Source organism: Chiloscyllium punctatum, chromosome 40 (assembly GCF_047496795.1).
Source record: "Chiloscyllium punctatum isolate Juve2018m chromosome 40, sChiPun1.3, whole genome shotgun sequence".
In the NCBI taxonomy this organism is placed as follows: Eukaryota; Metazoa; Chordata; class Chondrichthyes; order Orectolobiformes; family Hemiscylliidae; genus Chiloscyllium; species Chiloscyllium punctatum.
Genome location: NC_092778.1, coordinates 35,612,727 through 35,635,193, shown reverse-complemented (window position 1 = coordinate 35,635,193; position 22,467 = coordinate 35,612,727). Strand labels below are relative to the sequence as shown.

The 22,467-nt window shown below is 40.7% G+C and overlaps 1 protein-coding gene across 4 annotated transcripts in view; it reads right to left on the bottom strand.

Annotated features, from left to right (window-relative positions):
- Window positions 1-22,467, bottom strand: part of baiap3 (BAI1 associated protein 3) — an 81,211-nt gene that overhangs the window by 12,372 nt on the left and 46,372 nt on the right. For all 4 annotated transcript variants that reach the window (XM_072559530.1, XM_072559532.1, XM_072559533.1 and 1 more), the window contains 13 exons: window positions 20,824-20,941; window positions 19,550-19,674; window positions 17,260-17,350; window positions 15,628-15,684; window positions 14,757-14,854; window positions 12,581-12,632; window positions 11,892-12,043; window positions 9,382-9,505; window positions 8,947-9,090; window positions 7,410-7,487; window positions 5,623-5,838; window positions 5,256-5,324; window positions 4,645-4,724 (listed from right to left, as the gene is read on the bottom strand). In XM_072559530.1, the coding sequence (XP_072415631.1) occupies window positions 4,645-4,724; window positions 5,256-5,324; window positions 5,623-5,838; window positions 7,410-7,487; window positions 8,947-9,090; window positions 9,382-9,505; window positions 11,892-12,043; window positions 12,581-12,632; window positions 14,757-14,854; window positions 15,628-15,684; window positions 17,260-17,350; window positions 19,550-19,674; window positions 20,824-20,941 (1,404 nt within the window). The remainder of the gene's footprint in view (window positions 1-4,644; window positions 4,725-5,255; window positions 5,325-5,622; window positions 5,839-7,409; window positions 7,488-8,946; window positions 9,091-9,381; window positions 9,506-11,891; window positions 12,044-12,580; window positions 12,633-14,756; window positions 14,855-15,627; window positions 15,685-17,259; window positions 17,351-19,549; window positions 19,675-20,823; window positions 20,942-22,467) is intronic.

Here is a 22,467-nt window from a genome sequence, read left to right as displayed (position 1 = left end):
GGAAATCAGAAGATTGGGAAGGATACAAAAGCAAACAGAGGATAACAAAGAGTGTAATAAGAAATGAGAGGATCAAATATGAAGGTAGGCTAGCCAGTAATATTAGAAATAATAGTAAAAGTTTCTTTCAGTACATAAGAAACAAACGACAGGCAAAAGTAGACATTGGGCCACTTCAAACTGATGCAGGGAGCCTAGTGATGGGAGATAAGGAAATAGCAGGAGAACTTAACAAGTACTTTGCGTCAGTTTTCACAGTGGAAGACATGAGTAATATCCCAAAAATTAAAGGGTGTCACGGGGCTGAGTTGAGTATGGTTGCCATTACGAAAGAGATAGTGCTAGAAAAGTTTAAAATTCTTAAAGTTGATAAATCTCCTGGCCCCGATGGGATACACCCTAGAGTTCTGAGAGAGGTTGTTGAGGAAATAGCAGAGGCATTGGTTGAGATCTTTCAAGAGTCACTGGAGTCAGGAAAGGTCCCGGATGATTGGAAGATGGCTGTAGTAACCCCCTTGTTCAAGAAAGGATCAAGGCAAAAGATGGAAAATTATAGGCCAATCAGCTTAACCTCGGTTGTTGGTAAAAGTCTAGAATCCATCATTAAGGATGAGGTTTCTAAATTCTTGGAAGAGCAGAGTCTGATTAGAACAAATCAACATGGATTTAGTAAAGGGAGGTCATGCCTGACAAACCTGTTGGAATTTTTTGAAGAGGTAACAAGTAGGTTAGACCAGGGAAACCCAGTGGATGTGGTCTATCTAGACTTTCAAAAGGCCTTTGATAAGGTGCCACACGGGAGGCTGCTGAGCAAGGTGAGGGCCCATGGTGTTCGAGGTGAGTTGCTGGGATGGATTGAGGATTGGCTGTCTAACAGAAGGCAGAGAGTTGGGATAAAAGGTTCTTTTTCAGAATGGCAGCCAGTGACGAGCGGTGTCCTGCAGGGTTCGGTGCTGGGGCCACAGCTGTTCGCATTATATATTAATGATTTGGATGAGGGAACCGGGGGCATTCTAGCGAAGTTTGCCGATGATACGAAGTTAGGTGGACAGGCAGGTAGTACTGAGGAAGTGGGGAGGCTACAGAAGGATCTAGACAGGTTGGAGAGTGGTCCAGGAAATGACTGATGGAATTTAACGTGAGCAAGTGCGAGGTCTTGCACTTTGGCAAAAAGAATAAAAGCATGGACTACTTTCTAAATGGTGAGAAAATTAATAAAGCCAAAGCACAAAGGGATCTGGGAGTGCTAGTCGAGGATTCTCTAAAGGTAAACATGCAGGTTGAGTCTGTGATTAAGAAAGCGAATGCAATGTTGTCTCTTATCTCAAGAGGGTTGGAATATAAAAGCAGAGATGTACTACTAAGACTTTATAAAGCTCTGGTTAGGCCCCATTTGGAGTACTGTGTCCAGTTTTGGTCCCCACACCTCAGGAAGGACATACTGGCACTGGAACGTGTCCAGCGGAGATTCACACGGATGATCCCTGGAATGACAGGTCTAGCATATGAGGAACAGCTGAGGATACTGGGATTGTATTTGTTGGAGTTTAGAAGATTAAGGGGAGATCTAATAGAGACGTACAAAATAATACTTGGCTTTGAAAAGGTGGATGCTAGGAAATTGTTTCTGTTAGGCGAGGAGACTAGGACCCGTGGACACAGCCTTAGAATTAGAGGGGGTCATTTCAGAACAGAAATGCGGAGACATTTCTTCAGCCAGAGAGTGGTGGGCCTGTGGAATTCATTGCCTGTGGAAGCCAGGACGCTAAATGTCTTCAAGGCCGAGATTGATAGGTTCTTGTTGTCTAGAGGAATTAAGGGCTATGGGGAAAATGCTGGTAAGTGGAGCTGAAATGCGCATCAGCCATGATTGAATGGCGGAGTGGACTCGATGGGCCGAATGGCCTTACTTCCACTCCTATGTCTTATGGTCTTATGTCTTATGGTCTTATGGTCTTATTAACATTGCTGGAAGCTTATCTCAGGGGTCAAATGTGACATCAAGACTCAGATGGTCATCACAACTGAAAGCCTCTTACTTCCTGCAAATATCCCTGACAAGCGGAAATCCCATCTCCAAATGCACCATTTACACCTTTCGCAGAGAAGGTTTGTACCCAAGTCACCAGAGACATGGTTCACTGAAACAGCTGGCCATTTAAATGATCATCACTCTCTATTCAAATCTCTTGTTGTTATCCTTGCTGTATGGAATAAGACTATGCAGAGCAAAACAAATGAAAGCAGGTCTTTTTCAATAAATTTATATTGGTTATTCAGGTTATCCCTTTTGAGAGCTGAGATATTCCTGCAGATATGGTCCCAGGACACCTTGGGGTGAGGAGGTGATTTCAGGTATCCTTTGATGGGGGGGGGGGGGGGAGGGGGTTGGGCAGGGAGGTAGTTTGTATTGGTTACCCTTTGGGATTGCTAATAGTAGTAGATGAGTCTGCCTAAAAAGGTCCATAAGCCCTTTGGAACTGTCAAACCAATAAACATATTTCAAGCCATCAAAGACTTCTCAAATTGGTAAAAGAAATGTATAGAACTGCCAGAGAATGATCAAGGGAACTATCATAAGCCTGAGGTTTCCATTACTGGATTTGAGCTGCATTACTGACTTTACAAGGATTAATTATTACAGTGGGATGTCTTCAATTTCAAATGGTTTTGCAGATGTGAACTTTTGAATACCACAGTTTGGAGATGCCGGTGTTGGACTGGGGTGTACAAAGTTAAAAATCGAAAGCTAGTGTGCTTCCAAATAAACCTGTTGGACTATAACGTGGTGTTGTGTGATTTTTAACTTTGAATACCACAGTTTTTTTGCAATTTGAATGAAATATTTGTTTTTACAAGGCTTTATTGAGGTGAAGAAACGTAAAAGTATTAAATGTGTTCTTATGAATGAGTGTTTTTTTCAGTAAAGTAGAATCTGTAATACACACTTTCATTTTTATCCTCTGTGCATGAGTCTTGAGGTGTGCCCATGATAGATACTAGTTGCCATGATTGGTGAAAGAGCAAAAGGTAGTGGGAGGATATGGGCTTGCATGAGTTGGCACTAAGTTAGCATTAGATATCTTCAAGGGCCAAAATTGTGAATACAGGGGTGCAGATTACCATTAGGGTTATATAGAGTCAGGATGGTGAACACAGGGGCATTGAGAATATGAAAGTCAATTTGGAAGGCGTAGAGGCACAGAGGGTTTGGAGGTATGATCGGCTGGGGAATGTGTCGAGGGCACAGAATATCATAGAGTGTGGAATGGGATGGCAATGGATGGGAGTGGGGAAGAGAGGGAATTTGAGGATGAGAGCAGGAGGGATGTTGTGGTTTCATTCTTTTTTCCATTAAAATGAAGTACAGCGCCAGTATACGGAGGCACAGCCAGCAGCTTCTGCTCTTGTTTCAGGGTCACCTTGCTACTAACCATCCCATTTCTGTGTTTCTACCCAGGAACAAAAATAGGGTGCCATGTTTGCAAACAGTCTGGCTCAGCTTTGACAATGGTCAGAGAGAGTGAAGGAGTAGGTAGTGAAGGAATAGAGTTTGAAGCAAACAACAGCTTTGGTCTTGCCAGTATTTAATTTGAGGAGTTTATGCTCATCCACTACTTCTGTCAGATAAGAGATGTGATAAGTTGAGCAAGAGTCAAATGAGCTGCTCGCAAGATATAACTGGGTGTTGTTAACATGAAAGTCAAATCCAACACTTTTCTGATGATGGTGTTGAGGGGCTGCATGTAGATGAGAAATAGGAGGGAGCTATGGATTAATTTTTGAGGGACACCAGACATAACAGTGCAAGAACAGAATGAGAAACCATTACAAGTTACAATTAGGTGACTAAGAATCGAAGCATGTGAAAGCAGCGTTACCCGGTTAGATGACCCAGTTGGTTGCCAGCTGTTTCAAAGGCTGCAGAAAAGGTGATGAGGATGAGGAGGGATAATTTACCTTTGTCACTGATACATAAGGTATTATCATGACTTGCATAAGAGCAATTCTGGTAAACGTGGGTAGGGATGGAAACCTAACTGGCGGGACCTGTGCATGGAATTCTTCAAAAAAAAATGGAAGTTAGAGCTGAGATAGGAGAATGAAAGTGAGTTCAGGGTTTTTTTTAATTTTGAGGAGAGTTAATGATATTTGTACATCAAAGTTTAGGTATGGGGTAAGGCCATCTCTACATTGTCCAATTAAATTCCCCCAAGGCAAATACAGCAAGGGTTAGATACAGTGTAAAGCTCTCTCTCTAAATTAGTAATTCAGATACTTCTAGACAGGTAAAGCACAAATTAGTTTAAGAATAAAGCTAACTCTACACTGTTGCATCAAATATTTTCAAGGCAAGTGCAGTGCTGGGTACATACAGCTAAAACACAAGCCAAAATAGTGAGGAGTCTTTCAGTCCAGGTTGGAGTTTAGCACAAGTTCTACAAGAGACAGAACTTAAGGCCAAATGAAATGTTGATCGTATTCAATTATACCATGCAACTCTCGACTACATCAGGCCTACTTTAGTAATCTTAGTAGATCTGTAATCTTAGTTCCATTTGAAGCCAGAGATTTCTTTTGCACTTTATCCATCCTTCTGTCGCTAGATTGAATTTCAGTGAACTTTGACTTGTCCTGACTTACTTTCTGAGATTCTCCATCACAAGCCATTCGCTCAGGATTATTAGATTGTCATCTAAGAATTTCATAAGAGGACAGACAGCCTGCAACACAGAAACAGTTGTTATTGAACAGATGTGGTATACACTGTCAAAAAAAGTTTCCTTGTAACAATATTTCTCAGAATGTTCCCAATCTGTGTCATTCCTCCCTGGAGGTATTGTCTAATCCTGGAGCATTGTACTATTTCAGCAAGTGGTATCACATGTCTCAATTCAACTGGTCACATACGTTTTACGTGTAGCTGTAACCATATGCAACACAGCTATTCAAGAGTACGGGTATCACCGTGATACTCTCATCCAAAAATGACAAACACATTAGCAAAACCCATTAGAATCATGTGCCATTCTCCCATTTGGGCCCAGGGAAATAGAGATCCTTTGACTTCTTATGAGATCAATACAGGTCGTAAATCAAACCAGAGCTGTCCTAGTTATTCTTCTCTAGCCTTGCACTGTTTAAATTCACTGAGATCTTGCTACAGATTTTATCCTTCTCAGTACCAAGTGCTAGAGAGAGTGTCTTGTGATGATTCCCAAATCCTTGTACAAAACCTTCTCCAAGACACCTACCTCATCAGGCTGGATGGAGTCTGGTGATAGACTGATGTGCTGAATGTATTTTCGCAAGTCAGTGACCATCTGTAAAAAGCCAAACCCAGGAAACAGCATAGTATTAGACTGGAGGCTTGGAATTGCATACATTTGCTACTAATGTGCTTCCGACTTCCTGAAAATCATTCACATCATTGAGTTGTGTAGATGCAGGCCCATTCCTGGAACAAGCTGAATCCCACTGAAGCAAACTGATCTCCGTCAGAGAAAACAGATAACTTTATCCCCCCCCAATTAATATCAGTCTTGCCCAGAGGTTTGCCAATTCAGACGGAGCTCGTAGTCCATTGCTGTGCACTAACCCATCATTAGACGTTGTAATTACCTTTTCGACGAGCTGATTGATCATATAATTAGACTGCCTCTGCATGCCTGCGTCAATGCTTTGTAGTTGGGTGCCCAGGGCTCTCTGTACCTGCTGCTTCCCTTCCAGCCCACAGAGCTGCTCCATGGAAGCTTCCACTCCCTGCCAGTCTAATTCCTTCGGCAGATTCCAGGTGTATGAGTGTACATGCTGAATGTTATTCAAGGCAATGCACAGCTGAGGGGTAGAAGGAAAACCACCATAACAGGGTGGGAGAACAATAGCAATGATGTTAAATAACATTATTGATCAGAATTGGTGAAATGAACATGAGTTTTGTCACAGGCATGACTTTGGAATATCTGAAATGATGCCATTCCATTCATGTCAATTTTCCAAGGGATGTGATGAACCTTAGAGACACCTGGTATGTCTGCAGTGACTTTTTTTACCCTCCCTCTGGCGGTGATGGAATGGAATCGCCAGTTTTTAGTCTAACGTTATGGCTGATGGCAGTGAATCTTGTTCAGTCTCATTCCTAATGTACCAATGGGCAGAACTGCAGTGTTCCAAATAATTTACTAACCTTGGAAGGGAGAGGAGGTGGGAGGGGTTGGAAGGGGGTCAGGGGACGGGAAGGGAGGTTATTTGAAATTGGAGAACTCAATGTTGAGTCCTCCCAGCTATAGATTGCCCAGGCAGAAGATGAGGTGTTGTTCCTCCAACCCTCAACCTGTGTTCACCTATCCCTACCTCACTATACTCCCTCCACTTTTTCTGCAGCTGCCCTTACACCCATCCCCAGTCCTGAAGAAGGGTTATACCCGAAACATTAACTTCTCCACCCCCGATGCTGCCTGGCTTGTGTTCTTCCAGGCCTCCTGCTTGTCTACCACAACTTAATCCGGCAGCCAAACAAATGCTTATCCAATACTTAAAGGATGTTTTCAAACAACACTTGAAAGATGAAATAAAGAACTGTTCTCTGATCAAAGTAGTGTTGACACGTGATGTTGAATTTTAACATCCAAGAAAATCTGAGGATTCATTTTGCTGATGTCCAAGTTTAGCAGTGGAGGCAGGAGTAGGGAACAATGGCTGTTCCTTTCTGGGGAGACAAATTGTAAATCTGAATAGCTTAATGCAAGTGGCAGCCTCTGTCTTACAGATTTAATCCTGGTTACACTTCCCAGGTCTCAGGAAGCCCAGCAATTGAAGGGGGCTCAGGCCAGCCTTAAAATGAAGATTAGTGCCTTAAACAGTACTTTTTGCAGATTAAAATGCTTACTCCTGGCTCCTTATTGAACATAAACCCTCGAGATTGAAATTTAGACGACCCTTGTGCTGGGATTAGACTTGCAGTGGATTAGAACCTCCAGTTAGGTCTGAGATCAAACCACTCCCAGGAGCATAGCCCCTCTTTCCATGGGGTTATAGATCAGACCTTCAGTCCAGCCTGCCCTGGAATTCTATCTATCTGATGAAAATCAAGCTTGTCAATCAGATTAGTTCTGCTCACAGAACCAGTCCATGACAAAAGATGCACACTTTGGAGTTGGTACTTTGGGACTTTCAATGAGAGTAAATAGAATGATATTTGACATATAGGAACTATATATAAATGAATGGGAAGATATTTAGTTCATTGGAATACTTCATATTAGGACTGAATAGGAAGAGATTCGGTGCACTGGAATTCTGTACAATAGGAATGAACAGGGAGAAGTTTAACACAATGGGAATCTATCTGGATTCTGTGACACAATTGGCTGTAGTATCTACAGTTCACGGGATTCCTCAGGACTCACCTGTTGTGTAATTTTCTTTTGACTGTCTGCTTTTTGTCTCACCTTTTCTGAGTACATCACAGCTGCATTACAAATATCCTACAAGAAACCATTGAAATATCTATTGGTCCTGCGAATAAAAACTGCAGAACATTTAAACTGAATACTGCAATTACTCCTGCAGTGCCAACGACAAACATATTCATCACACAATCTGAAATTTTAATAAATTGAACATTAACATAATTTGGCTAAATATAGTGCACCTAAGACTGAAAATATCCTGGTCCACTTTATGTTGGAGGAAAAGACAAATTGAAATGAAGGTTCCATGCAGGTTAACGTCACGCCAAGTATCCAGGGGTGAGAGGCACAAATGAGCCATGAAATGAGAATGGAACAGATGTTCACACGAGAACAATTGAAATGAAAAGTAGCCATACACCATCCTTAAGGTCTGAGAGTGATACATTCTGGAACTATGTTGTGGTATGGTGGGCAGTGAAGAAGGTTGTCTAAGATTAGAAAGAGATCTTGGTCAATTGGGTCAGTGGACTGAGGAGTGGCAGATGGAGTTTAATTTGGATAAATGTGAGGTATTGCATTTTAATAAATCAAACAAGGGCAGGGCTTATACAATTAACGGTAGAGTCCTTGTTAGTGTTGCTGTATAGAGACATCTGGGGGTTCAGGTACATAGTTTTTTTGAAATTTGTGTGCCAGGTAGACAGGGTGGTTAATAAGGCATTTAGCCCACTTGTCTTCATTGCTCAGATCTTTGAATATCGGAGTTGGGATGTTATGTTGAGTTGTAAGGACATTGGTGAGGCCTCTTCTAAAGTACTGTGTACAGTCTGGTCACCCTGCTATTGGAAAGATATTATTAAATTAGAGAGGGTTCCGAAAAGCTTTACTACGATTTTGCTGGGACTAGAGGGTTTGAGTTATAAAGATCGGCTGGACATTCTGGGACTTCTTTCACTCGAGTGGAAAGTTGAGGGGTGACCTTATAGAGGTTTATAAAATCATGAGGTGCATTGATAAGTTGAATAGCAATGGTCTTTTCCCTAGGGTGGCAGAATTTAAAACAAGGGGACATAATTTACAGGTGAGAGGAGAAATATTTAAAAAAAACATAAGGGGAAACTTTTATTTTAAACATAGACAGTGGTTCATATGTGGAACAAACTACAAGAGAAAGTTGTTGATGCAAGTACAGTTACAACATTTAAAAAACATTTGGATAAGTACATGACTAGAAAAGGTTTGGAGTAGATATGGCAAGCACAAGTAAGTGAGACCAGTTCAGTTTGGAAACATGGTGGACATAGACTAGTTGGACTGAAGGGTCTGTTTCCATGCTCTGTGTTAATCTGGCTCTCTAGCCAGAAGCTCAATGCCCTACCTCTGATTTCCACTCACTCACAAGCCTCTTCATTGATCACAGAGACCATGGAAATAAGATGAGAACAGGGCCAATACACTTGCTGAGGCTGCATTGAGGAACAATATATTTCCAGAAACCTGCAGTAGTTGTGAGGATTATGCTGATACTCACATCAGTAATTTTTGTTACAAAGACAAATGCCCCCATTGGGTCAGGCCAAGCCAGCTGCAACCAGAAGCTCTTGATCTGAGTGAAGCAAGTCACTACATCGACAGCTGAGCTGCTGTGTTTAGACAATGTGTCAACAGGTTCAAACTGGAGGTAAAAGAAAATGCACAAACATTCACCACCATTGTCAACTTAGAGATACCATTCTGAGAAAAGATCATTCAACATCCCCTGTAAAACCTCCCCATACATTTAATTACAAGAGACTTTCTTGAGTAAAATTAACTCAAGTATTCCGCCTCATCCCTTCTCTGTACCAATTACTGACAATATAGATACAGTTACTGACTAGCCTAAATAGAAGAGGACATCAAGAAGAATACGCCTGCAGCATGTGAACATGCTTAACTAGCAACAGAGATTGCTCAGGTCATTTACCTGATCCACTGACACTGCCCTCGTAATACGTTCACAAGACTTCTCATAAACAATTTGGAGCCACTTGTTAATGGACATCTGAAACCAATCGTGGAAATTTGTGAGTGCCAGAAGTTGCGAGTCTCTGGAGGGGATGGGAAACAAAACATATTTAGAGTTGCAGGGGGCTCAGGTGTGTTAGACCACTCCCTGGCCATAGGATTCAATGTGTTAGACCACTCACTGCTCAAAGAATCCATTGTGTCAGACCATTCCTTGTTTTATGAAATTCATTGTGCTAGATCATTCCATGCTTGATGGAATCCTGAGTTAGACCAATCCCTACTATTATGAAGGAAAACAGAGCCTGCATTTAGTATCTGCTCAAAAAGTGCAACGTGCCCTCCCTCAGCACTGGACTTTCAGCCTAAATTTTGTACTGAAGCCCCTGGAGAGGTAGGCCATTTAGGACAGAGATGCAGAGAAATTTCTTCACCCAGAGAATAGGGAGCCTGTGGAATTCTCTGCCATAGAAAGTAGTTGAGGCCAAAACATTCAACGTTTTCAGGCAGGAGATGTATTTAGTTCCTCAGGTGAAAGCAATCAAAGGATGATGTAGGGTGAAAGCAAGGACAGAATACTGAGTTTGGTGATCAGCTATAATCATGTTGAATGGTGGGGCAAGCTCAAAGGGCCAAATAGCCTACTCCTGTAATTATTTTTTATGTTTCTCAGAAAAAATATTGCTTTACACAGTGAGTTGTTCTGATCTGGAATGCATTGCCTGAAGAGATGATGGATGCAAATTCGACTGTTACACTCAGAAAGAAATTGGATAAATACTTGCAAGGAAAAATAATACAGGGCTATAGGGGAAAGCAAAAAAGAGTGAGATAAAAACCAAAAGAACTGCGGATGCTGAAAATCAATATAAACAGGAATTGCTGGAAAAACTCAACAGGTCTGGGAGCATCTGTGGAGAGAAATCAAAGTTACTGTTTTGGGTCCTGTGATCCTTGTTGATTTTTATGTAGAGGATAGGGCAGGGGAAAGGGGTAAGGAGTAAACGATAGATGGAGATAGAGCCCAAGAAGAGAGAAGGACAATTGGACAGACAAAGGAGTGGATAATGATCTGGCCAGGAGAACGAGCTTTCAGAGCGCCGCTCCTTCATCAGGCGGTTAATGAACCTTCATCAACCACCTGATGAAGGAGCAATGCTCCAAAAGCTAGTGCTTCCAAATAAACCTGTTGGACTGCAACCTGGTGTTGTGTTATTTTTAACTTTGTCCACCCCAGTCCAACAGCGGTTCCTCCAAATCATGGCTTACAATAGGTTGTGTGTAATAGCAGACAATGTGATAACACGACCTGGTAGGGGTTGGGGTAAAGGAGAAGGTGTCTTAAGTCCTAACATTGTTGAACTCGATATAGAGTTCAGAAGGCAGGAGAGTTACTAAGTGGAAAATGAGTGCTTATCTTCCAGCTTGTGCTGAGCTTTGCTGGAGTGTTGCAGCAAGCTTGAGATTGAGATGTAGGCCAGAGAACAGGGTGATGTGTTGAAGCATCAGGCAAATGGAAGTTCAAGGTCTTTTTTGCAGACAGAATGTAGGTGTTTTGCAAAGCAGTCAAAGGACACCACATTGTGAGCAGCGAATGCAGTAAAATAGATTGAGTGAATTGCAGGTAAAGCACTGTTTCACCTGGCAGGTATGTCCGGGCCCTTGGATACTGAGGAGGAAGAAATTAAACAAGTAGGGGAAAGTGCCATGGGCCTGTGGGGGTTATTGGGAGTGAAGCAGGAGTGGAATAGGATATCCTTGTGAAAGGGTGACAAGGAGGGAAGGGGAATATGTGTCTAGTGGTGATATCCTGCTGGAGTTTATGGAAATGGCAGCTAATGATCCTCTGGGTGTGAATGCTAGTGGAATGGTATTGAGGACATGGGCAACCCTATCACTGTTATGGGAGAGAACAGAGGAGCTGAGGGCTGAAGTGCAGGAAATACGTCGCACCCGCTGAGGGCCCTGTCAAATACTGTGCTGGGGAATCCTCAGTTGAGGAAGAAGGTAGACATTTCGAGGCCCCTTTATCAAAGTTGGCATCATCAGAACAAATGCAATGGAAAGGGATAATTGGCTCTAAACAGCTCTACCAAATAAAGACATAAAGACACAGAAAGACTGGCCGCTTTCTGTGCTATAAAATTTTGTTCTTTGCTCGGGACAATCCAGGAGGTTGTTTTCAGAATCCAAGTGTTTTTACAGAGAATTGCTTAAGTCACCACCCAGCCCTATCCACACCTTCAAATTTCTCCAGTCCTAACTCTTATATTCTGAGGTTGAAGTAACTGCCACTATGCACCAGAACTGTCTTAATTTCTTATCGCCTCCATCCCTCTCTCCCTTGCTACATAACCCATCATTTCAACTTCACCAGTCACTCCCAATAATTCCTCCTCAGTGTCTGATTTCGAACTCTATCTCCTGGGGCTACTTTAGGGTGAGTAGTTCTAGCTTCTGTTGACTCACTTTAATTGAAGGTATTCCTTGAATCGTTTCAGCTCTTTGAGTGACAGGTACAGCTCAAATAGAGTCTCCCCCATCTCCTGCGTCATTCTTGACCTCTCCTGTTCCATGGTTGTCCCCAGTTCCTCCATCAGCGTGAGAATATCATCTGCGACCTGCACCAAGCAGATAGTCTTAAGGAAACAGTTTAAGGGTTCAGGAGAAAGGGAAAAGGCAATTCCAATTAGCTCCATTTTAAGCAGGTAATCCTACATACAGCCTTGACTTCGCTCCTCCGATCACATTGAGGACTCTGCAATGAGGGAGAGACCTATCAGCAACTAAGAGGTTCTGATGAGGTGCTGCAATGAAGCTGGTCATTCAAAGGTTGATGAGGGAGAGCCTTTGTCCCCATTTTCCAGGAGGAGCTGTTGAACATGATTATTGCCCTGAGTCAGCACACAATGAGTTCCAGTGTTGGCAGGACATTGAGCATGAGGTTGGGGCTAGGGCAAAGGGGTTGGGTGAGGAGGCAGCACAGGCTTATCCTCAGGGGTTAGAGTTTTACACGTGGTGAGATTGAAGTGGATATGGAGATTCTCAAAAATAAAGGAGGCTTGATGTTTTTGGAATTGAATCTTTGGCATTTGTATTTGGCAGGGAGGGTGCTCTGATAACTCACTCTTAAAGAGTCAAACAAATAATCTCCTTACCAGTTTCTCCAGCTGTTGGTAGGTGATGCTGAAATAATCAATCTTCAAAACACTGGAAAAAGATAGAAATCATTCCAAGCAGGTGAAAAGCAACTGCTCAGTGAAGTGACAACACACAACAGGGGGAATACAACCGACAGAATATACTGATATGGCCCTTTGACTTACACCACCTCATTGCAAGATGTTGGGTAGGAGGGTGATGGTGGGGTGGCAGGATACTTAACATTGAGCTCAATTTTCCATGACAAAAACACAAGAATTTGTACAGCCAAAGGCTTGGTCAATCTTCCACAAATGCAAGCTCTGCCCTGTCAACCTTCTCACATTCTCTCTTCTGTCCCCTGCAATGAGTTACAAATTGAAATGCACATAAACCTGAATGATGACTCCCATTGGGGCTATCAAGTGAGTGAGCAACCCAGATCTTGTGTACCTCAGAAAACGTTTCCTCAGGACAGTGCCCTAGGACCAATAATTTTCAGCAGCTTCATCAAAGATTTCCTTCCATAAGTGGACATATTTACTAATGATTGCACAATTTCAGCACCATTCATGACTCTTCGGATACTGAGGCAGCCTGCATGCATATATATGCAGCAAGACCTGGACAACATCCAAGTTTGGATTGATAACTGTTTCAAATATCAAGGAAAGTGAAAGGATTGCTGCACTTCTTGAAAGTGAGTAACCTGACACTCATTGCAAGTACTGTTTACACAGCTGATGTTCAAGCAGTAACAAAAGTCTAGTTTGCAGATGGATCAAGGGATGTATATAACTGAAGCTTAGCTGGCAACAAGCAGCTAACACGTCAATGGACTGGTGACCATAATCGATGAAGGTTGCCTTCTACCTGCCAACAACTAGGTAATTAGCTCCCGAGTACCAGAACAGCTTGGAGGTATGAATGTTTTGGCAAAAACAACCAGATCTTTGCAAAGGTAGAGCTGTCTCTTTTCTCTATAGTAAAAAGCATTCAAACCCGAAGATAACCAGTTTATTTCCCTTTCCAGTCCCTGTAAGCTATAACTTTAATTGGTATATCAAAGATGTTTTGTAAGTGGGAAGTGGTCATCCTGTGCCTCCTGTAAACAAGTGGAAGTATCTGGAGAAGGAACATCAAGAAGCAGTATTCTGATTAATGAAAGGATATTCTCTATAAACCCTGCAGACAGGGATCACTGAACTGCCTGATTTTCTTAACCTCCTTCAATGTTTTTGTTTCTGTCTGTATGCATGTGGAAAGGGAGTTTAAAGGGGTTGGAGTTTCAACTAGTAGAGATATATGCTGATGTTTTATAATTGTTTGTCGAGAATCTATTTATTTGTAATAAATTGTCATTCTTGTTAAGGTCAGAAAACTTGGTCTATACTTTCTCTAGATGTGGATCTAAAAGACAGATAAATTAGGGAATTCCACATGCTTTTTACAATCTTTATCTTGTATGATGATTCCAGAAATAGTAGGTTTGATTTCCAGTAGACTACCCCAGTGAGGCATATGAATACCAACCAGAACAAAGCAGCCTGCTTGATTGGCACCCCATCCACCACTTTAAACATTTCCTCCCTCCAGCATTGGAAACACATTGTACACACTGCTGCCAATCTACAGGAACTTGCTAAACCATCTAGAAGGACAAAGGTAGTAGATGCATGGGAAAAGCACATCTGTAGATTCCCTCTAAGCTATACACCACTCTGGCTTGACATGTTATCACCAGTCATTCATTCTTTCTAAATCAAAATTCTGGAACCGACTTTGTAACATCACTGTGGGTTTACATAACTCAAACAGACCACAGTATTTTAAGAAGGTGACTAACTGTAACCTTCTCAAGGGCAATTAGGAAATAAATACTGGCCATGCTAACAATACTACATCCATTGGAAAGTGTTTTAAAAACATAGTGAGTGTTTATAGATCTCATGAAACATTTTATAAGCAAATGTATAGAGGTGCTTTACTGTAACTGACCCAAAGTGTTTGATTGGACAATGCTGAGCTAGCTATACGCTGTGTTTGTCTCTTCCTGTACCTGCCCTGGGAATGTTATTGGAGATTTGATTTCCAGAGCAATGAAAAGTTTTATTCACCAGCACCAATATCCTTAATCTATTTGAACAAAATAACTGTATTAGTAAAATGTAAGATCAAAAACAAGTCAAATACCTGACAAATATTTGGTTGTAATTTTCTCGATCTTTATGTAGCTCTGTACAAACTGCATCGACTAGTTGTACCAGTCTCATTTGCTTAGTCAGTCCAGACTGCAAAGTAAAGTCGGCCTGAGATCAGTTATGATAACTTCTCATTACTAAACCCAATTCACAGTCAATAGCACGCCAAAACCCAATTCACGGTCAACAATATCTAAATCCCAACTCATTGTTAACAACACCTCCCTCAGAGACTTAACTGACCACCAATGTCTCCGAACCCAACTCACTGTCAACAAACCCACCCAAACCAAACTCATTGTCAGTAAAACCCCTAAACCCAAATATGCATCAAGTGTCTCTGAATTCAACACATCAACAACGACATTGCCTAAACTCAGTTTACAGTCTCTGTACTCCCCTCACACAGAGTCATTGACAATACCCCCTAATCCAACTCATCATCACAAATCTCCCTCAAACCCAGCTCAACTTTAACAACATCCCCAAACCCAACTTACCATAACAGGACAAAGCAGCCTGCTTGATTGGCATCTCATCTACTACTTTAAATTACGTCCCAAAACACAACTTTTCACTAACCATATCCCCTCCCAAATCATTTTAATCGTGAAGAGAAATATAAAATAATTTTCTCTTTCGTTATTCATACACAGGCAATTGCTCCTATAACTATTCAGCTCAGTTCAGCTGATTTGTGACTCAACTTGAGAACTGAGTGTTGCTTGTTTTCACATTGATTATATTGCACAATGGATCATGAACTCAGTAATGAACAAAACAGACAGCAAGAACAATGCTAATATGGCAAAGTCAAATACTTCTGCTAATCTGCACAGATTACATTATTCAGTCAGATATACCTTAAGGTTTGGTTTGAAGGTGTCACACATTTTCTTATACCAGTCAAATATGAATTTCTGTAACAGTAACAGTGAAAATCAACACAATATCACACATTGAAATATCAAACCACAATGCTACTCAACAGAATGTCTTTTGATGCAAAGCTGCTTGACACAATGCCTCTTAAAATAATGTCACTCATTCCTCTAAAATGAACCAAGAGGCAATCACATAGAAATATACAAAATTCTTAAAGGGATAAAAAATAGATACCGTAAAAGATGTTTTCCCTAGCTGTGGGTCAAGAACCAGAGGAGGCAGTCCCAGAATAAAGGATGAATCACCTGCGCTGAGGATGAGGAAGAACTTCACTCAAAGACTGGTGAATCTTTTGAACTCTACTCCAGAAGGTATTAAGTTCAAAACAGATATTGATAGATTTCTAGCTAATAATGATATTAATGGACATGGGGAAGAGTGCAGGAATTTGGTGTAGAGGTTGATGATCAGCTGTGATCTAGAATGGCAGAGTAGGTTTCAGGGACTGAATGACCCAATCTTGCTTCTATGTTCCTATTCAGTAGCACTTAGCACAAAGTTACTAAAGGTATTTTTGAATCTCAGTGAAAATCTTCTGATTATACTGAACCCAATGAGTAATTTACTCTTGTTCATTAAGACTTGAAACGCTACAATAATTTGTTTCAGGTCCAACACACACATTGGTATCATGTTAGTTTGCTCAATTCAGTTGTCCAAGAGACCTTGGGACTCTGTGAGCCTCCACACAAGGTCTGACCTGTATTTAATTTTTAAAAATTCTTTCAAGGGATGTGAGCATCACTGGCAACTTTTTCCTCAACTCCAATTGTCCTTGAGTGTTGAAGTGATCCGACTTCTGAAACTGCTGACTGCTGCCTTCCACCTGGTGTGTGAACTCCCAAGGAAGGGAGTTCCTGATTTTAACCCAGCAGTGAAGGAATGGTCATATATTTCCAAGTCAGGAAGTTGTGTCATTCAGAGAGGTTTTGTGGATGGTGACATGTAAATCAACAGATGACGGTTGCATGGGGTTTGCACAAATTCTGCAATGTGTTTTATTTCTTTGTAATAGAGATGGTGAGTGAGAAGTTCAATAGTGCCTGTGAACTTCAATAACTTCTATTTCCTCAAGGATTCCATGTGTCATTTATTTTCTTCCATATATTCCATATATTCTGCATTTGTTCACATTAAATTCATTTCCTCTAAGCAGTCCAAGTGAATTGTTTTGATATGATCTTGACCTCCTCTGAGACAATTCTGTTCTGATTTATCAATCAATTTAAGTAATGTTACAAAGCAAATCTATTGGCCATCCTTCAACTGAAGCTTTTCTACCTTTATAATAAACTGCTGTTTCAGTGTATTCAACCAATTATTTTTGTCACCCAGTCTCACCCAACTGAGTTTAGTAAATGGAGAAGTGTCTCCTCATCTGCTTTCTCAAATCTCATTGGGAAATTGAGATTCACTAGATCAAACAAATTTGCCCTCCCCCACATTAACATGTATTTTTTTTAAAAATGCTCTCTTCAAGGTCATCAATGCAAATTATCATCAGATTCTGGCATGATTCCTGAATATTGACAATGAAGCCCTCACTGTACCTTCACTATGGCAACAATCTCCACATGGAGCTGGTTGTGTAAAGGACAGACCACATTAAAGGCTTCCATGGAATAAATCTTCGATAAACACCTGAAAAATATTAAATCAAACGCAGACAGAAAAAAGCAGACGAGAGAGAGGGAGAGAGAGAGAGAGAGAGAGAGAAAGATAATTTGGGAGAAATAAAAATTAGGAGTTACACAGAGACGGAGAGGAAACCGAAAGAGGAGGACAGGAATTGGAAGAAATACAGGAAAAGAGAAGGGGAGACAGAGGACCCAGGAGAGGCAGTGTCAGGCAGGATAAGATGGGAGACAATAAGAGCAAGTGATGGAGGAGGGGTAGGGGTAAAAAGATAAGGAACACAAGAAATACAGAAGGCAGTGACAGAGACAGAAATAGAGACAAAAACAGAAACATACAGATAAAGAGAATTCTTAGTTCCAAAGATATTCTTTACTGAACAGTGTTCCCTACATTAACATTACAAACATATGAATACAGTATACAAACTAGAAGCAGGAATGGGCCATTTGCCCTCCAAAACTTGTTCTGCTATTCAATAAGGTAATGGCAGATCTGATTTCATTCCTGCCTACCCCCATAACCTTTCACTCCATTGTTTATGAACTGCTTCCTTTACAATATTCAAAAAAAACTCTGCTTCTATTGCCTTTTGAGGAAGAAAGTTCCAAAGATTCATGACCATCTGTGAGAGAAACATTTTTCAACATCTGTCTTAAATGGACAATTACTTACTTTTAATCAAGGCCCCTAGTTCTACATTCTCCCACAAGAGTGTCAAAAAGCCCTCACAATCTTATATTCCTGACCTCATTCCTGATGACCTCATTTTGGGCTTATATCCAAAATATCGATCCTTGGATGCTGCCTGACATGCTGTGCTTTTCCAGCACCACACTCTCGACTCTGATCTCCAGCATCTGCAGTCCTCACTTTCTCCTCACAATCCAATATGTTTCAATCAAGTTATTTCTTTCTTTCCTAAACTCTGAACTTTTCTAAATAATTAATATTCTTCTTGAAATCAGAAGACCAAAGCTGTACACAATACCCCAAATGTAGTCTTAGAAATGTCTGGTACAACTGAAGCATAACTTTATTTTTATATTCAATTTCCCCTGTAATACACAGTAACATTCAATTAGCTTTCCTCACTACTTACTGTACCTGCATACTTGTCTTTTGTAATTTATGCAAAACCGTCTGCACCTCTGAGCTCTGCATCCTCTAACCATTTATATCATGTTTATTTTCTATTCTTCCTGCCAAAAATGGGCAATTATAGATTTTCCCAATTATACTCCTGATCTTTGCCCATTCACTTAATGTTTCCATAACCCTTTGTATGCTTTTCATAACTTAGTTTTCCTCCTATCTTTATGACATCAGCAAATTCAATTATCACACCTTAGGTCATTTATATAAATTGTAAAAATGCTGAGGCCCTACGACTGATCCCTGTGGCACATTCACTTGTTACATCTTGCCAAACAGGAAATGACCCATTTATACCACTCACTGTTTCCTGTTAGCTAACCAATCTTCTATCAATATCAGTATTTTACCCTCCACGCCATAAGCTTTTATATTCTGCAATAATCTTCGAGTTGGCACCTTATCAGCACCTGCAGCAGCTTCCTCAATAGTATCTCAATAGTAGCTAAGGCACTCAGACCAGGATGAGCTTTGGTTCAATCGTCAGTTTGTGCCGGTTGAGATGATTGACAATGGGTTGGAGATAATTAATGGCAATGCTTGAGTTCAGGAGGTAACAGTACAATTTGCCACATTTCTTTCTCCTGATCACTATTCAGTGAAGAGACAGAAGATAAAGCATTTGGTTCAGATGTGAGACCCTCCCGAGAGTTGGAATAATTTGCACAAACTCAAAGTTTAGGTCTGATTCGACATCTGATAAAATGGAACTAAAGTCCAATAACAGTCAATGCATTTGAGAACAATTGGGAGACTCTCCTGTGTGATGCACATGGACCAACATACTCATGTCCTGAATGAGAGTCAGTTGTCCCAGTCTAGCCCAGTTCAGTGTAGTTCAGTTTTGTCTCACTCAGCTGACTCTGTCCTTGCCTGGCTCAGGTTGGCTTATCCAAGCTTAGTCTGGTCTTGGCCCGATTCTTTCTGGCTTTGCCTGGCTTAACTTGATGTAGTATGGCCTTGCTCAATCTGGTCTGGTTTGACCTGGCTCTGTGTCTACACTGGTCTAGCCTCACCCAGTTTGGCCTGGCTCACCTCCGTCTGTATTACCTCAGCATCAGTTCCAGCTGTCGTAATGCCGTTGGACAATTAAAGGGAAAGACTTGCTTCATTCTCTGGAGCAGCTCCCAGTTGTAGTCAATAAAGAGGACAAAACTGTCACTCAGGAACTCCTCCTGCAACAAAACAAAGTTAAGGGAATGAAATAACTATAGTAACAATGACAAAGGAGACATTAATCTGTGAGACGTGGCCTCTGCTATCAGAGACTGCTGCAGATTGTGTTTGCTGGGAATAAATGGATATGACTTGAGGTGAAGATGGGTGCCGTTGTATAGTGAGCAGCATTCTGCCCATTATAGTACATGTTTTTTTGTTTATTTGTTTGTAGGCTGTTGGTGTCACTTCCCAGGCTGGCATTTATTGCCCTTGAATTGAATGCTTCTCTGGGTCATTTCAGAGGGCAGTTACGATCAACCAGATTGCTATGGGTCTGGAATCACATGTAGGCCAGAGCGGGTAAGGATGCGACTGAAGCAGATGGGTTTTTAGGACAATGGCTACCCTGTCACCATCAGGCTAGCTTTTAATTCCTGATTACTATTGGCATCAAATGTAACTATCTGTTGTGGTGGGATTTTGACTCATGTGTCAAAAATATTAGCTCAGGGTTCTAGATTAGTATCCACTTATATTATCCATACACCACTGTCAATTTATAAGTTTAAATCTGAATTTGATACATTTTTGTTTGTTACCTAGAAGAATATCAAGGAACAGGGGTAATTTTGTGGGGCTAAATGATCTTCTCCTGTTCCTATTTTATTTACCAAAATTTCTCACCGCCCAAACGCAAACTAAACGTAATTTGAAAAATACATGAACTGGAATAACATTACAAAATCATAGAAAGTTTGAAATCTGAACATAAAAGCTACCACGTGGTGCACATCTTGATCAGTAATATTTCCATATTCAAAGTGGAAGCGTGTGTGAGGGAGATATGTGCACATGCATTCTTACGGCACACATTTACATGATTCACACACATGCACACATACACAGACACATGCAGATCGAAAACAGTCAAAAATAGTTAGTGACATAAAATTGTCAAATCTTGTGCTTTATTTCACAGACACACAGCTTGTCAAAGCCACTGTTTAGATTCACAGTTGAAAGTTTGCAACTTGTATGAAATACTGAAGAATGCCCAACACTTGGAGTCTGAATTAAAAGTCACCACCTTCCAGGGAGTGAACAGAACTGGGGGTGAGGGGAGTAATAGTTTCCAGAGGAAAAGCGCTTTGACATGAATGTTTTACCTGATCTTTGGTAAGGACACCAGGGTGGAACATCTGGTCCAGTTCCTCAAGGAGTTGAAGAAGGAAAGCACTGTCCATGAAGTGGAGCTGGTGGTGCTTGCTGTATGCCTGCCACTCACTGCAAGGAGAAGAAATAAATGCTTTATTTGAAGCAGCTCCTGTTCATTTCCTCCTAATCTTTCAGTATATACATGTAAGATGTTTGTTGGGATGTTATAAGAACCTTATATCTGCCTCTATATCATTATAATTGTACAACTTGAAAAATTGATAGAAGACTCAGGAGATGGGTCAAATGATTATTTGTTTTCACGCATATGCAAGGAAGGCTAGTCTTATCATTGTGAAGTGTTCTTAGAACCCTCACTGACCTTTTTTTATTTTTATCATTTTTGGCGTGAAGCAGTGAACTGAGAACTGAAGGTGAGTTTTGGACTGTGAGCATCAATCTTTTTTTTAAAGAAAAGAGCAGAAGAAACAAACTGATATTTGTTTATGAAGCCAGGCCTGAAGGTTAATTGCTAACTGATTTTTGTTAAAAGTAATTTTTAAATTTTTTGACGAGAGAGTTATTATGCCCAAACAGATGGCAGATGTTTGAATGTTAACGGGTGCCAATCAGACTAACAAAGAAAATGTTGAAAGAGAAACAAAAGCTTGAATTGGCTTTGAACTGTGTGTTTTGTCAGAAGATTTGTAAAGCTAAAAGAAGGAGATCTGATTGCTCTCTGGTTATCCTTCCATTATCAATTTATTGAAAGATCAGAGAATAGACTCTCAGTTGTAAGTACTACATAAATATTCTTCAGACTTGAAGCTATCTGCAATGGCCAGTGTCCTCAGATACCAAGCAAGATACAATCCCACGTGTCTGTGATATTACTGATTGTGGACATTGCTTCAGTTAGCTGGCCAGATATGTCTAATTTATTTTTCTTTTGATTTCTCTCTTAACTATAATCTGTTTGTCTATCTGTCTTTGTGTGAGCGAAGTCTAGAATCAAAGAAGATTGCATTTAAATCATAGACATTAATTTGATTATCTTGTTTAACTTTGCTCTGCTGAAGTTTCTGTAATGTTAATAAATTGTTAATTCCTATGTTTAAGCTGCTATCTAGTAGCAGTTATTCACAAAGGTCTGGTACTGTTTATTCAAAAGGTCAGGTTAGGAACTACTGGAATCAATACTGGAATCAATCATTGAAAGTTTTAATTTTATTGTGTTGCAAATACAGGGATAGGGAGGCTGATTTGATTTGGCTGTCTGTCTTTGTGTGTTATAACAATGTAAAAGCAACTCTGCCTGGCTCCTTACACCTCCAAATTTTATACAAAACATTACATGTTCCATTTCCTAGTTTCTTCATCTTGGTGTCTTATGTTTTTTACTGAATAAAAAAAACTGGAAGGACTGCTGATGCTCGAACTCAGGAACAAAAACAGAAATTGCTGAAAATTTTTACAGGCCTGGCAGCATCTGTGGAGAGAAATCAGAGTTAACATTTCAGTCCAGTGACCCTTCCTCAGAAAAATTCTGGACTCAAAACGGTAACTCTAATTTCTCTCCACCAATGCTGTCAGACCTGCTGAGAATTTTCAGCAATTTCTGTTTTTGTTTATATTTACTGTTGTGCCGTTTACAT